Source organism: Phoxinus phoxinus, assembly GCF_949152265.1.
Source record: "Phoxinus phoxinus genome assembly, chromosome: 24".
NCBI lineage: Eukaryota > Metazoa > Chordata > Actinopteri > Cypriniformes > Leuciscidae > Phoxinus > Phoxinus phoxinus.
The window spans coordinates 3,474,563-3,492,435 of record NC_136899.1 but is presented as its reverse complement, the minus strand read 5'-3'; the positions used below and the strand labels follow the sequence as shown (position 1 = coordinate 3,492,435).

The following is a 17,873-nucleotide window of genomic DNA, read 5'->3' as shown; positions in this document are numbered from 1 at the left end:
ACACACACACACACACACACACACACACACACACACACACACACACACACACACACACAGTCAATCCCAGAACAACCCTTTTGTGTGTTGAATGGCTTTGTTTATTACTTCAATAATATTATATCAGTCCCGCTCAGGGTGAAATGTGAAATTTTAATAATATACTTAATATACCTCTGTATTATACACATATATGGGTACCACAGGCACAGGTTAACAAATATTGTGTCTACTGTATACTGAACTGATATAGTTCCAGTTTATCATACAATTATGACCAGTTTCAGATCATCTCCTTCGGTTACTATGCAGAGTTTCCTCATTGGTGTCTTGTAGATTATATAATATCTGATGAATCGTCACATGGAGATAAATGAACAGGCAGAAATCACTAAAAATATTTTGGTACCAAATGCCCAGACCTGCACAGAATCTGCTCCACCAGATTTCCATCTCATCTCCTCACATATTAGATTGAATATTTTGGAATAATTTGATAATCCTATCATCTCTGTTTAACACATTTTACCATATTTGGGTGTCATATCTCCTCACAGTAAAGAAAATATGATGCTTTGTTTAAACGAAATGAAGCAATTAATCAAATTTAAGCAAAATTTCTACCTGAAAAACTAATTGAATTTAAATAGTCCTAAAATAGACTTACTTAATTTGAATTAATACAATTTTCTTTATGAAATATATATATTTTTTTATTTTTTATTTTGGAGCAAAATGTGATCTGGGCATGGACATAACATATATGTGAAATTCACCAATTTAAATGCATTCTGCAGATTTGTCCTCTTAAATAAGCACCGAAAATGTGTATAAAAGTGCAGATTCCATGCCGGTCTGTAAATTACTATATCCAAATGACCTGGGAGCAATATTCAATGCCTAGACTTCTTTTGAAATCTGATGCTCCATGTTTCGTAGAACTATAATAGATACATGTGCTTTTACTTTCTCATAAGTGCACTTATGAACATAAACGTGTCAAGATCCAGCTTGATCTTTATCTGTCAGTTATATTCTTTACAATCCACAGTCCTGCTTCTGTGTTTAAAGGAATTTCCAAAGTCTTCCATTCACTCTGAAGCAAGGTCACTTTTTTCAGTCACATGATCAAAACCCCTTGCCTTTAAAGGGACAGTTCACCCAAAAATTTAAATTTGCTGTTTATTTGCTCGCCCTCAGGCCATCCGAGATGTAAGTGTCTTTTTTCTTCAGTAGAGCTTTAAAGAGGATTTTTAGCTAAAAACCGAAGTCCTTTGTGATTCATATAATGCTACCGTCATATAGAGTTAGGATACCGGATATATAATGTCCGGTTATATGCATACCGGACATAACATATAATACAAGTCAATGGCTACCGTCACTTTGAGAGTCAAAAAACAAATACAGATCGTTTCGCTTCATAAAACCTCAATGTATCGTCAGGAGGCACTGGTTTTCATTTTGTTTTGCCTGTATGTGTTTTTTTTTTTTTTACTTAAAGTGACGGTATCCATTGACTTGTATTATATGAATCACGAAGGACTTCGGTTTCAGCTAGAAATCCTCTTGACTGTTCTACTGAAGAAACATATTCGGGATGACCTGAGGGCGAGTAAATTAACAGCACATTTTCATTTTTGCGTAAACCGTCCCTTTAAGCAGAAGATCAATTTCACATAAAATGATTGAAATCCTCTCCATGGGCTTTTGTGTCCATCCCGTCTAAATATCCATCATGCCTTTTGTCTCAGGTGAGACGTGTCTTTGTGTGTCAGCATGGTGACTCCACGTAGTCATTGTCTAGGCGTGGCCTGAAGGATGTGGTCAAAGATCGACTGATGACAATGACAGACGGTGACAGACAGTCGTCACGGCGATGCAGAATATTCCAGATTAGCATGGCAGCCGCTAGCGTGGCAAACAAGCATGCGGCGATGTTTACGTAGCAAGAGTAGGACAGGTGAGTGTACGGGCCAATCCTGTAGAACGTCACGAGGCCGATCACCAGCACAAAACCTGCAGAGACAGAGAGACAGGACTTAGTTTCAGAAGAACGTATAGCCAAAGCATCATTTGTCATTTGTAAATTGTCATTTTTAGGATGCATGCATTTAGAAAATAGAGTGACTTTTCATTTCATGCCGACTTATCACATTATTTAATAGATTTAGCTCTTAGCACACACCCTGACGAAGGCATGTAAAGCCGCAACGTGTAGGTGGATCTGTCATCAATTTTAATGTTTAAGCCATCAATGAAATAAAGGCTTATTAACTTTTTTCTACTCGAGTGCCTTGGAGTTCCTAAGTCATTAGATTTAGCTCTTCTTTAATGTGTAATGCAAAATATCTTTTAAAATACAAAATATATATATTTTTAACATCATTAAAATATCAGTCGATTTGTGCCAAATATCACCATTACATTTCAATACGTTATATAGAATAAAACAAATCAAATTATACCTAAATTAGGCTTTTATTGAAATTAAGGGTGTTGAATATCATACTTCCCCATTTAAAATGATCTTTTTGACATCATATTTAATGGGAGCGATCAAAGAAAGAAATTCGGACCATATTGCATATCTTAATGCATGTTACTGGTCATGTTGTGAACAATTCTTCCGTGCAGTTTATATATATATATATATATATAAAATGTCATATTTCTTGTGATATGCTCATCTGACATATACCATGTTGGTCTTCAGTTAAGTGAGAGCACATATTTTTGAGCTGCACATTTTTCTTTTACACACTCCTGAAGCTGTTTCTCAATTGACTTTTATTGTAAGTGCATAACTGTAAACACCATTTGTATTTGTTTTTTTTACTAACTGAGTTATTTTCTTTGGTATTAGATGGCATGTCAAATAGCTGACGATAGAGCCTGAACCTGAAACATTCCTTTAATTCATCACAACCATAATAATAGTTCAATCTTCTTCCCTTTTGACTGATTCGAGTTGGTTTTGGCTGGTTTTGACTAATAGGAGTAGTACGTCTCCCACTTCCTGTAAAGACTCCGAGTACATGTGTTATTAATAACTGTGGCCTGAAAACACAACAGTAGATTCCCAGAAATACAGAACGCAGAGGATGTGAGATGAATTGAGTGCAGGAGAGCAACGAAATGGAAAGAGTTACAGGATTCAGATCATGTTACACGCGTGTTTTATTTAGGCAGAAACGAGAGCGAGCGAGTCATTTGTTCATTCTGCTTTTATTCTGAATGCAGCTTTTTTTGGCCCGATGTCATCCCCTTTCCTTCCTTTTCTCCTCTATCCTTCCATTCTTCCTTCCTTCCCTCCATTTCATTCAGTTTCATCTGACGATTCTTACTCACACACACTCGTACAATCGAACTAGAACATGATGTACAATAACAGGCTCGATTTAAATTTATATCAGCAACAGATGTTTTTCTCTCTTTGCTTTACATATTCCTTTCTCTCTCTCTCTCTCTCTCTCTCTCTCTCTCTCTCTCTCTCTCTCTCTCTCTCTCTCTCTCTCTCTCTCTCTCTCTCTCTCTCTCCCTCTCTTTCTTCCTCATGGACTGTATCCTTGATCAGTTTTGTGATCTTGATTGGTTTTTGTTTTTGATATATCAAAAGAAAAACCCTTTCTGATATGTTTAGTTGTTTTTAGACTGTAGTCTAACAGAAAAAGCACCCATGAAAACATGATGTTTACAGACCTGATCCAAATCACATCCATATATCCACTACCCTAGTCCAATTTTAGAAATGTGTTTCCGTCAGATTAAATTTCGCGTTTTTTTGTCATTTTGGCACATGACATGACCCTAACATCACACATAGAGTGCAGTCATATATATACAGCTGTCTGAATGCACTCTTTTACACTCATGTGGCATTCAGTGTGTATTTAAAGTTGAATTGGAGAACAGGTGTGTGGTTTCAGTTGCAATATGTAAATGGAGACTCTGACTCTTACGTTGTCTAATTCACATAATGAGTTCAGTTCTGTGGTGAGATGTCATGATGGACTAGAGCAGAGGTGAAATTTCTCTTTTATAACTATAATGTAGATATACCAAACATTGTCTGAACAAATGGATTTAATTCTGTCTTCTAGATTACACTGCTTATAAATCAGGTTTTTATTTGACTGATTTTTCATGAAGTAATATTACATTTAGTCAGTCATTCGTTGCGGCCAAAATGACACACTATACACTATGTACTATGTACTCAATCGAGTAGTGTATGAATTTTATACGGTTATTTTGTCATTCCACCTCCGCTACATAATTAAAGGGGTGGTTGATTATGATTTCACTTTTCTAACTTTAGTTAGTGTGTAGTGTTGCTGTTTGAGCATAAACAACATCTGCAAAGTTACAACGCTCAAAGTTCAAAGCAAAGGAAGATATTTGCTTTTACAGAAATTTCTTTTTAAGGACTACAACAAACGGCTGGTGGGGACTACACAACATTCCTCCCGGGTTAGTGACATCACCAACCCTAAAATTTACATAAACCCCGCCCCCGGAACACGATTTATAGATTATCATGACATAAAAGGCTGAAAGTTTTAGAAATTTTCAGTGCATGTGTGTGTGTGAGGTAAAAGGACACTCTTGAAGCTCCGCCCCCTGTGATGGGAGCAGAAGCTCATTTGCATTAAAAGGGACAGACACAAAAACGGTGCGTTTTTGCTCACCCTCAAAAAGTGACAATTTCTAACATGCTATATAAAAATATCTGTGGGGTATTTTGAGCTAAAACTTCACACACACACTCTGGGGACATCAGAGACTTATTTTACATCTTGTGAAAAGGAAAGGGCATTATACCACCCCTTTAAAGCTGTGCCAGTGGAGTGCATGAAGTGTCTAACACACCACACTTCGTTTTTTCAGTTAATTAAGTGCATCATCCGGGTTTTAAAAGTGTGCTTTTTCTATTGGGAGTTTTCAGTGTGAACTCACTACTCACAAATAATGCATAATTACGCTAATTGGGACGCACTTGACTTCCTGTCATCCATCATGAATGGAAGCATCTATGTTATTGTAGGTGTTTGCTAGGACTTTGCTAGGGTGTTCTATCCAGGTGATGTTGCACGGTGGTTGCTAGAATATTCTCTGTTGTTGCTGATTGTAATGATTCTTCATGACGTAATATGACATTTAGTCAGTCATTTGACGTCCTGACAGCCATCGGGGTGAAAACATCATGTCAAGGATTCAGACAAATATCAATCAGATGTGCTTTATAATTTTTCTTGCATAAGGATGTCACAATTCTGTTGTTGTCCTACGTTACTGGCTTCTGGTAACGGTCGTACGCGAGTTGGAAGAGTGACCTCTGACCCGACATATGACGTAGGATGTAGGAGTAGCGTAAGTTTAGTTGTACCGCCTCTCGCGGTCCTCTTCTCTTTTATCGAAATCCTCCAACAACTCTCTTTAAAAATTCTAATTTTAGACTTCTAATTTGTGACTTGTGTTTTGTTTTTCTCTATCCTCTACGCTTCCGTGTACATCATGCGTCGGGTCAGAGGTCACTCTTCCACCGGAACTATGGTAACACCGGCCGTTACCTGTAGCCAGTGATTATATTTTATAAAGTTATAAATATGGATATTTTTCTCACAAAAGCATATGGCTTTGCTTCAGAAGGCATTTATTAACCCACTGGAGTCATATGGATTACTTTTATGATGGATGGATGCGCTTTTTATGGGCTTGGAAGAGCCAGAATATTTTTTAAATTAACTCCAATTGTGTTTGTCTGAAAGAAGAAACTCATATACACCTAGGATGGCTTCAGGTTGAGTAAATAATGGGATAATATTCATTTTGGGTGAACAAATCCTTTAACACAAAGTACTCCAGAATAAGTTTGAAATTAAGGACACAAGAAACTAGCCTTGAACAATCATCATTGTGTCCTTGACCAACTGTCCTGGGGAAAGTCCCTGTTCAATGGCACAGTTGTGTGAATGTCTAGCCAGCGCACTTAAACTATGCAAATAGCCTTAGCATGTGCCGCATGTTACAGTAGCAAAGTCTGGGATGTTTATAAAGACTTGATGGGTTGCCTGCATCTGATTGGGTTTCCCCCGTTTACTTCAGGGAAGCAGTTTGTGCTTGTTTATCATTTATATGGCAGTACGAGGACATAATTGTTTTCATTTTGTCAGACATAGTCTGTTCCTTGAGACAAACAGACACAGTATTGCAGGGACAGTTAATCAGGACACTTGTTTCCTCCACCCATAACACACATACACACACACACACACACACACACACACTAACACACATTTTGAGAGATTCTAGAACTGTCCTGATGAAACATGTTCGTCCGTGGCGTCACACACATCCCCTTTTCTTTCTTCTGTATCGGTCTAGGCTTCTTAAAATATCATCAATTCCCGTTCAAGTCCATGTCTAATAACTCTGACACTCGGCCACCCCACTCCTTACTGTCACACACCCCCTCCCCGTCTTTCCTCTGCGGCTCTGGGTTTGCATAACAGGTAGTTACAGACACTTCCTCGTCCTGAGCAGGGATATCCTGGCGCCTGACTGTCGCTCTCTGGAGCTGTGCGGCAGCCGCTGGTGCTCTGGACCCTGTTTAGCTAAATATAACTATTGTCACACTTAAAACAACGCACACATACACAATATTTGCTGTACTGGTATACAGCTAGTAGCAGACCACCATCGTAGCACTACATCACGAAAGCCAGACCATGGAGTCACAGACATCTTTGATGAAACTTGAAAAGTACTTTTTCTAATAACACAGGAAATGTACAGGGTGGCTATAAAAAATGACCCGAGGTTAAGAAAACAGCGGGTGTGATCAAAGAATTCTTATTAACTACATGTTTACACGTATAAATAAAACGCGAGTCGTGCTTGCCTGTGAAAATGTTGGTGCAAGCCCATGCTGGGGTGTTTTGGGTGGTTACTAAGGTGTTGCTAAGTGCCTGCTAGGGTGCTCTTGTAGGGCAGCATGTTTAATTAAAATAAAACTGAAATCACAACATGGCTTAGTGCGAATAATTAAATCGTCACAGCTATAATTTAATTAAACAAATATTTATAGTATATATTATGTAGTATTAATAATAAAAAATTCTAGTAATTATAATATGAAACCGCAATTACACTTTTTTCCCAAAATCTTGTAGCCTTATGTTCTGGGTGGTTGCTAGTGTGTATTACGGTGGTGGTTAGCATTAGATAACCACCTAGGTTGTTCTGGGTGGTTAGTAAGACGTTGCTAGAGTGTTCTAGGTTGTTGCTAGGGTGTTGTTATGGGCAGTTGCTACTGTGTTCTAAGTGGTTGCACCTGCTAGGGTGCTCAGGGTGGTTGCTATGGAGTTGCTAGAATGTTCTGGGTGTTTTGTAATGTTTTATTTATAAGATACACCATGTTGGTTGACTTAGGTGGGTACTAGGGCATTGTCAGGTGGATGCTAGGGTTTTCTGGGAGGTTGCTAGGGTGTTGCTGGGAATACACCATCTATTTGCAGATCATTACTTACAACACTCACAACTACACATTCACTAGTAGCCCATCAACAAGCATGGCTTTACGTTAAGAATGCTAGTCAGCATTTAAACACCCATGCACATGAAGGATGCGTAAACCATTCAAAGTGAACACGCGATAAAACGAGATAACATCACAGCCAGCACACTTTCATGGGACATCAGCAGCAAGTTTTGAAGAGACGGACCTGAGTTCGTCCCAAATGGGAGTTAATTTAATTTGTCAGCGGGCCTCTGGCCAGGACTCTGTTGTTTCCTGTTGAATTGTGTGTAGTCGCTGCGCTCAGGCTGCTGTGCTTTGTTGATGTTTGTTCTGTTATAGATCCTCAAAGCTCCATCTTTCCTTTCCCAAAAATGCAGAACAACAAACATAGGACAATAGAGACCGTATCTCTAAGGACAGACGGCTTAGATATTGAAGAATTAATGTGTTATTTGAGGGTGGGCGTGTTGTATTTCTGTCAGGCTTACTGAAGCTCCTCAAAGAGGCTGTTAGTGTTTGTTACTGACTGTACTAACAGGCTTGAACACTCACTGGCTAACTGGAACAGGGCTGCGATGGCCTCCTCCCACCACTGAGAATCCTGGGTAATGTGGCTTATCTCCAATAACCCAAACAGGAAGATTAGCTGACCCACGGTCAGAGCCACCGTAGCCATCAGGTTACATGCCCGCATCATGTCAAACTGAACTGTAAACAGAAAAGAACAAATATGAAATTGCATATGGTTTTTAAGTGATTCAAGCCCAACATGTACATGCACTGAACTCTCAGAAATTTCACAAGTAATTACAAAGAAATGGCAAGTAACACGTTAAGCATGAAATCTAAAGACTGAAATGGTATTGTCTTGTAAAACGTACTCCTGTAATCTTTTATTTATAACTAAAAAAAAAAGTTTGTTTTACATTGTGTATGAGCAGATGTGTGTGTGTGTGTGTGGGTAGAACATCTGAATCATTGTAAGGAAGATCCAGCTGCAGATGTGCATGAGACACAACTTTGCCAATGTGGGTGTCACTTCCTGAAAGACACAATCCTTCACTGTGTCCATCCGTTTCCTATTTCTAAATCAGGATAGATGGACAGACGTGCCAGGCTGCATCCTACAGGCCTGCAAATCTCTGCTAGGTTGTTCTTCCAGTGATAGTTGCCATGGTTTAATACTAGCCAGACATAAATAAAAGAGCTCTGGACATGTCCTTCATTTGAGGAGGACTCTTAAGCTCATATTTTAAATAGGTTTTATATGAAGTTTTTTTTTATGAATGCAAGCAGTCCATATATGTATTAACTGAAAAATGTAACACTTTTTGGCAAATTTTGTGGCTCTTGAAAGCGTTACCCATTCACAAAATTATATATATATACAGTATATAACATTTAAAACATTTTGTGGAGTGGTAACGCTTTCAATAATTACTTACTGAAAGTTACTTTAAAGTAACATTCTACGAAACATTATATTAGCAAAGTTGATGTTCACTTAAATATGAAATATATTTATGAAACATGTACACTAATGACATTTTATATATATTTTTTAATGTATTCACAAATGATCTACTAAAAAATGATGTACTTGTTAGTCTTTTTTCTTCTTCAGTGTTTAATGTCTTTCAATAAGACATTAATTTTGTATCATGCTTGGCACTGAAATTATATATATAGATGAAATGTATTGATTTATGTTTAGTAACATTTCTAATTGAATGTACATGATACATGATACGTTGAAAATTATAATATTTCTTAATAAAAGTGTTAACTTTTTCTGTTAAATTTAGTAACAAAGGGCATTAAAAAGTGCGTAAATCTGTTGATTTGCTGCAGAGGTCGTATTAACGTCGATTCCCTCACACAGTACACACACTCTAGTTGTATCACGGAGACTCACGTTTTACAGTGCTGCGGGACTCCTGGTACCCCGCAAACTCCGATCCCCAGCTGAGTCTGTGGCAGGGTGTGAGCTCATGAGTGTGTGTGTCCTCGTGCGCACATGCTCTCCAGAGCCCAACGCTTCTCCTGCGTCCGTCCTCCAGCACCTGTAACACCCAGTTAGAGCTGAACGTCGCCACGTTGTTGAGCACCAGAGAAAGCAGGGCCACCGCCGCCGCCACCGCCACCAGCCTGCGAACGGCCATACGCCTCTCAAACACCTGAAACGTCCACGGGTACACGTGCACGCTAAACGCAGAGCGGCATGAACGCTGTAAGAGGTTAGCTAGAGGACATCGCCACTCATTCTTGTGTCTTGAGGAGTCTCTAGCCCTCTTCCTCAGAGTCCGGGACCGATGCTGCTCGTAGGGCTGGACGCTGGACCTCCAAGGCCATCACATAAACAAGCACGCTTTCTTTAAATCCTCGTCCTTTCTCTGTCTGCGGCTCTGAGGTCTGTTCCTCCCCCTTTCTGCCGCAGATGTGCGCTGGGTCGTTTTTTCTCCACGTCTCCCTGCTGGGAACGCTGAGGAATGCCTACGTGATGCGGTCTCTGTGCTTTTTGTTCTTTCTCACACTCTTTCTCGCTCGTTTATCCCAGATTACTCATCCTAACCAGTTTCCCATGTTCACGTGCGAGCGTGCGTACTTCATCTCTGAAGAGCTCAGAAGAACTGGGAGGGTAGCAAGTACTTGGGAATACATCTCTCTCTCTCTCTCTCTCTCTCTCTCTTTCTCTCTCTCTGTGGCTAACACGTTACTCCAGCTACAGGATGTGTTTCCTGGAAGGAAAACAGACAGAACAGAATGCAACGCCGTCCTCTTTCTCTCTTTGACTCAGTGAGCTGGTTATTAATGGAGCGAGAGATGTAATATCATGTATTTAGTGAAATTTACCTGTAGCACTAAGTATTAAAGTTCAGCTTGTGCATCGTCCTGTAGCGTTTGCACTCCAGACATGAATGATTCCTCAAATAGTGTGTTGTTGAGGAGAGCTGTTCTGTTATCGTGATCAAATGAACCATTTTCACCTGCTGGACCATAAAACAAGTGACAAAAATCCTACAGATGTACATTAAAGAAGCCACATACCCAAAACAATGTAAAAATTCACTTCAATTTTATTCAATAAAAGGGAGAATCATAAACCATCCTGGTTGGATTTGCTTCTCTCTCTACTTTTCTGTTGTTTCTTGCTCAGTTCTGGGCCCCCAAAGATTCAGGGAATTTCCTGTTGCTTAACTCTAATAAACAGCCCACATCTGTATCTACTAAAGCCGAACAGAGCGAAAAAGACGAGAGAACGGGGATTTTGGATAAATAAAGACCAGATGGGACTGGATGAAAAAAGGAGCGAGGGCACGAAGGGCCAAGCGAGTGGGAGAGAGGGAATGTGGGAGAGAGTGTTGGGTGTTGATGGGGTCATTCCTTGCATAGCTGAAACGGTTCGCTCATGAGGTGGAACGAAAGGAGAAAGAGCAGAAACACTCAAAGTGCAGCTGCTGAGTGCTGAAGAGACTAAAGACTGCGCGGACATCATCTTTAGCACATCCTCACACCATTTTAAGACAGATCTGATGTTTCGTGTTATGTTTCAGTGCATGCATCCACACTTTAAAACAGTGCAGATCTTAAAGTGTTGAGAAAAAAAGACATCTGAATATTATATATAATGTTTTTTTGGTTTGTTTGTTTTTGATTAATTCCTATAACTCAAACAGTGGAGAATGTCAATAGCAATGAACCTATGACTTTGGCATAATGCCAACGTCACAGGTTAGATTTCCAGGGAATGCATGAAATAAAATATATACCTTCAATGCAATGTCGCTTTGGATAAAAGCATCTGCCAAATGCATACATGTTAATGTAAAATGTGCTTGTATATGATTGAATCTCCAGTGAGGCGGTGTGGGAGAACATGGCACGGATGTGTGTGAAGAGTCGTCGTCTGGACGTGGCGCGTGTGTGTCTGGGGAACATGGGGAACGCACGGGCGGCTCGTGCTCTCAGGGACGCTGAAAAAGAGCCGGAGTTGGAGGCACAGGTGGCCGTACTGGCGACGCAGCTGGGAATGCTGGTAAGATGAACAAAAATTGACAAAGTGTGACAAATATGCTCTCAAATATGCCTCTTTTGCTAAACTAATAAATGTTCCCGTTCTCATTGTGCACATTCAGTAGTATGCATTATTATTAAAGAAAGGAAAGTTTGTTATCATAATCTTGTATCTAATAACTTTCTCCACCTCTGGAACAACTTTTCCGCTGTTTTATGTACAGTAGTATATGTTTCACTCTGAGGTATGTCACATTATGGGAGATGAATACATTGCAAATGACGTTTCATGTTGTGTTTAAATCACACAAGCACAAACACAACGTTATCTAAATAAACCTTGTGCACTTGGAGCCTCTCTGTCTCGTTCAGTACAATAACAAGAACTAAACATTTGGATTTAAACATGTGGGTTTATCGGAGCATCTCTCTGTTTTTTTCGCAGGAGGATGCCGAGCGTTTGTATAAGTCATGCGGGAGGTTTGATTTATTGAATAAGTTTTATCAGGCGGCAGGTCAGTGGCAGCAGGCGGTAGAGACGGCAGAAACACACGACCGCATTCACCTCAGAACCACATACTACAGCTACGCCAAACACCTGGAGGCCATGGGGGACAAGAACCTAGCGCTGGTGTAGTGAGTGTCACGTTCACACACAGTCACTGCTGACATGCACACTGAGGTCACAAAGGGATTTGTTTTTTGTGCTAAATTTATATTTTGTAACTTCTTTATTAAATTAGATTTAATTAGATTAAATTGATTTAATTGATTTAATTGATTAAATTGAAATTTGATTAAATTGAAATTTGATTAAATTGAAATTAGATTTAATTGATTAAATTTAAATTAGATTTAATTGATTTAATTAAATTAGATTTAATTGATTTAATTAAATTAGATTTAATTGATTTAATTAAATTAGATTTAATTGATTTAATTAAATTAGATTTAATTATTAAATTAATGCCATGGGACACCATACACTCATTCAGAAGTTCAAAACACTACCATTAAAAAATATTTTTTATGTTTTTGAAAGAAGTCTCTTATGCTCACCAGAAATACAGCAAAAACAGCAATTAAATATTTTACAAATTCAATTCAATTCACATTTATTTGTATAGCGCTTTTCACAATACATATCGTTTCAAAGCAGCTTTACAGAAGATGCATGTGTCTACATTACAATTTAAAGTGATTGTTATCAGTGGTGAAAGTCTAATTAAAGGTGGGGTATGTAATTCTCTTTTTTGGCCATTTTTTTCAAAATCACTTAAAATCCTATTCCTAACCCACTTACAGCCACTGAGTTAGAAGCACTGAAATAAAAATTAAGCAATTTAATCATCTGTGGAACGGGCAGGACTCGAAAAACTCCAGCCAATCATTTCCTAGACCACCTAGAATCATTGGACAGTAAGTGTGTCAATCAATCGGTCGTAACATCCCCCCTCCCCCCATCCATGTCCATGTTCATTGAGTGGGTGGAGTCAAAGGAAAGAAGGTAGGAGCATTTGAGTTGTGTATTTTCAAAATCTGCTGGCCGTTTTGCAAATCACATACCCCACCTTTAATGTCCATTTTTCAGATATAAAAATAAGATGATACAAATCATACAGTTTGATAACATTATGCATTCATTTTAGGCAGAAACAATTATTACAAGTTGTAAACATAATTATTAAAATATATAGAAAATTGGTACATGTTGATTTAAAGTAACTGTTTTCTATGTAAAAAGATAGTAAAATGTTACATATTGTATCAAAGTTTCATTTTCAGCATCATTACTCCAGTCTTCAGTGTCACATGATCCTTCAGAAATCATTCTAATATGATGATTTGCTTCTCAGATAGATGAAAAAAAAAAAAAAAATTAAACTCTTTGTGGTCTTTTACTTTTTTCTTTCCCACTCAATAGTTTTGAGAAGTCAGACACGCATCGGTTTGAAGTTCCGAGAATGCTGATGGAGGACAACGTTTCATTGGAGATCTACATCAATAAAATGAAAGACAAGTGAGTTACTATGCAGAGATGATTCATGATTATGGCCCCTGCAGTCTGACATGGCTTTCATATTCCCACTGTGCGTTGTCTGGTGTGTGTGTGTGTGTGTGTGTGATTGGACAGGGATCTGTATAAGTGGTGGGGTCATTATCTGGAGAGCCAATCAGACATGGAGGCCGCGCTGCATTACTACGCCTTCGCTCAGGACTACCTGTCCCAAGTGCGCGTGCACTGTTATCTAGGAAACATTCAGAAGGTATGTTTCATGAATTTGATTGAAGTTTCCCCGATGTATCGAATGCTTCATACTGATCTGTATATTTCTCAGGCGAGTGAGATAGCCAATGAGACGGGGAACAGAGCAGCGTCTTATCATGTTGCACGACAGTACGAGGGACAGGATGAGATCAGCCAGTCGGTGCACTTCTACACGCGAGCACAAGCGTATAACAACGCCATCCGACTGTGTAAAGAGAATAACTTGGACGAGCAACTCATGAATCTGGCGCTGCTTAGCAATCCGGAAGACATGATGGACACGGCCATGTATTATGAAGAGAAAGGAACGCACATGGACCGAGCTGTTATGCTTTATCACAAGGTACTTTCTCACTATGATGTGTCATTTTTACATTCAGATACGTGTTGTGTCAAACTTTACCACTAGGTGGTGCTGATCACTTATGTAACCCCCGTTCCAGGCAGGTCACGTCTCTAAGGCCTTAGAACTAGCTTTTGCTACAGAGCAGTTTGGAGCTCTGCAGCTGATCGCAGAGGACCTGAATGAGACCAGCGACCCTGCCTTACTAGCACGCTGCTCAGATTTCTTCATAAAACATGCTCAGTACCAGAAAGCTGTGGAATTGCTGGTGGCTGCCAAAAAGGTCAACACGGACCACACACTGTCATACATTCAGTATTATTCATAACATTTATGCATGCAAACAGAACTTTTTAATTGTAGGAATCACAGCAGAGTGTTTTGTGACTGTATGCATGTGAATTTGTGCGTGTAGTACCATGAGGCGCTCCAGTTGTGTTTGGACCAGAGTTTGAACATCACAGAAGATCTGGCTGAAAGTCTGACGGTGTCGAAAGACTCGACCCATGTGTCTGAGGCCGAGCGAAAGGAGCTGCTGGAGAAAATCGCAGACTGCTGCATGCGCCAGGGCAACTACCACCTAGCGACTAAGAAATACACACAAGCCGGAAACAAGATCAAGGTTTGGCTTCTGCTCAAATCAACAGCGGATTTAATCATCAAATATCTCATTTTGCGTAATCTCATGACATGGCTTTCTGGAATACATGATTCTGATTGGTCAATCATGGCATTCTGCAGTCAAATATTCTTATATAATGATTCTAAATAATAGAATTGACCTTTTCCCAATCAATTTCCTACACTGTGCTAGTTTCATGTTACTCATATCATTTCACATTCTTCCTAATCACTTCTTCAATTAAAATAATTTCAGCTCATATTAACACTATAAACCTGCTACTGTATCATATTTGATACATGCATTTCTAAGGCCTCTAAATTATCCAAATGATCAAAACTTTGTTGCAGAAAAAGCTGTTGCACACAATCTACTACTTTTGAAGAATGTGTGTGTGTGTGTGTGTGTGTGTGTGTGTGTTTACACTATTAAAACTACATAGATTTGATCATTAAGCATTTATATAATCTTAATAAGACATATTGAGAGATTTTTAATGACAACTGCAAAATATGTATATGCATTTTATGCAAGTAGTCTGTTGTACTGTTCTAAAATTCATATTGAAATGCAATCAAAATTTCATCTGACTTTTTGGCAATATAATCAAAAACATTAGCACCAAATTGCATTTTATTTGGACATTTTGGACCTCTAAGATAAAATTGATGCATTTTCACCAGTTGTTTATATCTATATCCATTTATATCTTCTCTCGTCCTGAAATAAGTCTTCACCCCGGCCTCTTCTAAAAGCAATCTGTTTTCTTATCTGTTCTCGTCTTTGACAGGCGATGCGAGCGCTGTTGAAATCCGGCGATACAGAGAAAATAGTGTTTTTCGCAGGCGTTTCCAGACAGAAGGAAATTTACATAATGGCAGCCAACTACCTGCAGTCTCTGGACTGGAGGAACGACCCGGAGATCATGAAGAACATCATTGGCTTCTACACAAAAGGACGTGCACTCGACCTGCTCGCTGGCTTTTATGAGGCCTGTGCTGAGGTACTGAGAGTGTGTGTGTGTCCCGCAGCAGTCAATGCAATAATCAATATCTCAATGATTCCTAAATACAGGTGTTTGTTTACAGGTGGAAATTGATGATTATCAGAATTATGAGAAGGCGTATGGAGCTCTGACGGAGGCATGCAAGTGTCTGACTAAAGCAAAGGGTCGCGGTGGAGACGAGGCTGACAGCAGGATCCTCATACTGACACACAAACTCGGACTCATCAAGAGATTCATTCAGGCACGCAGGTACCGATGAAATACTAGCAATTTAGTGTGCATTCTCTCAACACCCGTGCATGCATTCGCAAATGTTTTGTGTGTGTGTCAAGGATGCATGAAGAGGATCCAGTAGAAGCGGTGCGTGTGTGTGAGTCTCTGCTGGAAGAGAAGGATCTGGACCCTGCAGTGCGTGTCGGAGATGTGTATGGGTTCCTGGTGGAATACTACTGCCATCATGGCAACTTCCAGCAGGTATCTAAACATGTACTTCATGTGTGTCTCATGAAAGTGGCTTTTTGCAAGTGCAGTCAATGGTAAAACTACTTGCACTACAAACTAGTATTTATGTTTACACTAATAAATTAAAATAATATAATAACAAATACCAGTCTCCACTATGAAGACTGTTTTGTACATTTTAAATAATAAGAAGCGCATTACATAGGAAGCCATGCACATTGAAGTTTTATGTACTAGTTTTGTGAACTATTTTTTTTATATTAATTTCCAGAAATTCCAGTTTGATCATTTTGTGTTTTTCTATGTGTATTATTAGGCATGGAGTAAAATAGAGGAATTGAGATCAATCCGTCCCAACATAAATGTGAGCTTATTTGTGAGTCAAACCAGTCTGGAGGCGCTACAAAACGCTGCTGGAATCCGCCTGGTCAAGGGAAATACAAACGCTGCCCACGCTGCCGATGATGATGAAGAGGTGGAGGAAGATGAGAACATCAATCATTGAGAGAACGACGGTGGTCATCATCAGGATACCTGCAGATAATAACACACATTTCTCAATGCATACAAAAAAGCACACAGAAGTCTGCCTGTCTGGGTTTGCAGCCCCATTTTTAAAAAACGTGCCATATTTGTGTGATTTTGTTAAAGCCGCTTTGCAGGCTGCCTTAAGTAGAGTACCTTGTGTGTGAATGCCCGGGATGCACTTATGTGTGTGATGTGTGTGTGTGTGGCTTTTTCAACAACAATCCAGTGGGACCACTATATTTAAGTCATTTTGTACAATTTACAAACTATTTAATGACCAGACTTGTTCTGCTACCTTTGTATCATATATCTTGTATACATTTTAATAAATTTTCTACACATTTACTTAATCATGTTGCTTTTTTGAGTGAATTACAATACATCTCTCAAAGTCAAATGTACAAGTAGTCATCATTTGTGTGTAAGATATAGAACATGTTGCATCAGTTGAAGTAGATCGCGATAGATCTTGTTCCTCGTAGACGACGGTTGAACGGTAACGGTCGTATCGTATCCCATTTTTCCAAATCCTATCCTGATCAGTTCTTCACATTTTTTCAAATCATTGCGTGCATGTTTGATTCTTTTCAGCGAGTAGGTTCTTTTCTAACAATTTTTCAAGTGATTCAGTGATTCAAGTGATTCAGTTTTTTCTTTAAGTTATTTTTTTCCGAATAAGTTTTATTAATAATGGGCTTTATTGTAATTTCAGTTCAGTTTGTTGCAGAACCTATTTTTGAAAATTCGTGTTCAATTTTGAATTTCTAGTTTAAATAAATGTGTTAAAATTAAACCGTATTTAACCTTAAAACTGGACAAAGATGTTTACCACTGCTGGGATTCCGTTTACCAAATTTGAATTCAATTAATCTGTTCAGTTAATAGATTTAAAAAGTCAATATACCCAAAATTGTAAATTAATTCGCTTTCATGCATTAACAAGGCAAATATGCCGAATTGAGATTTTTCAAGTAGTGTCAGTTTATCACGATTCAGTTGAACGATAGGTCTGCAGTCAAACTAAACATGCTCTGGATTTACAACCCAGTTTACACTGTAAAGGACAAAGAGGTTTTGAGCTTTCACAAGAGTCATTGATTCATATTA

The 17,873-nt window shown here is 38.9% G+C and overlaps 2 protein-coding genes across 4 annotated transcripts in view; one reads left to right on the top strand and one right to left on the bottom strand.

Annotated features, from left to right (window-relative positions):
- The window catches only part of ift140 (intraflagellar transport 140 homolog (Chlamydomonas)), a 30,601-nt gene extending 13,486 nt beyond the window's left edge, over window positions 1–17,115 (top strand). For all 3 annotated transcript variants that reach the window (XM_079600855.1, XM_079600854.1, XM_079600856.1), the window contains 11 exons: window positions 11,381–11,558; window positions 11,982–12,172; window positions 13,461–13,556; window positions 13,671–13,803; window positions 13,876–14,148; window positions 14,249–14,431; window positions 14,564–14,770; window positions 15,561–15,773; window positions 15,859–16,025; window positions 16,109–16,250; window positions 16,555–17,115. In XM_079600855.1, coding sequence (XP_079456981.1) covers window positions 11,381–11,558; window positions 11,982–12,172; window positions 13,461–13,556; window positions 13,671–13,803; window positions 13,876–14,148; window positions 14,249–14,431; window positions 14,564–14,770; window positions 15,561–15,773; window positions 15,859–16,025; window positions 16,109–16,250; window positions 16,555–16,743 — 1,972 coding nt within the window. In that variant the 3' untranslated portion in view covers window positions 16,744–17,115. The remainder of the gene's footprint in view (window positions 1–11,380; window positions 11,559–11,981; window positions 12,173–13,460; window positions 13,557–13,670; window positions 13,804–13,875; window positions 14,149–14,248; window positions 14,432–14,563; window positions 14,771–15,560; window positions 15,774–15,858; window positions 16,026–16,108; window positions 16,251–16,554) is intronic.
- Window positions 83–10,216, bottom strand: tmem204 (transmembrane protein 204). The gene is made up of 3 exons (XM_079602479.1): window positions 9,438–10,216; window positions 8,075–8,230; window positions 83–2,019 (listed from the first exon to the last, which is right to left on the bottom strand). Exons 1-3 carry the CDS (start codon window positions 9,682–9,684, stop codon window positions 1,775–1,777), a joined length of 648 nt encoding a protein of 215 aa, XP_079458605.1. The 5' UTR covers window positions 9,685–10,216; the 3' UTR covers window positions 83–1,774.
- Window positions 17,116–17,873: the final 758 nt, after the last annotated feature.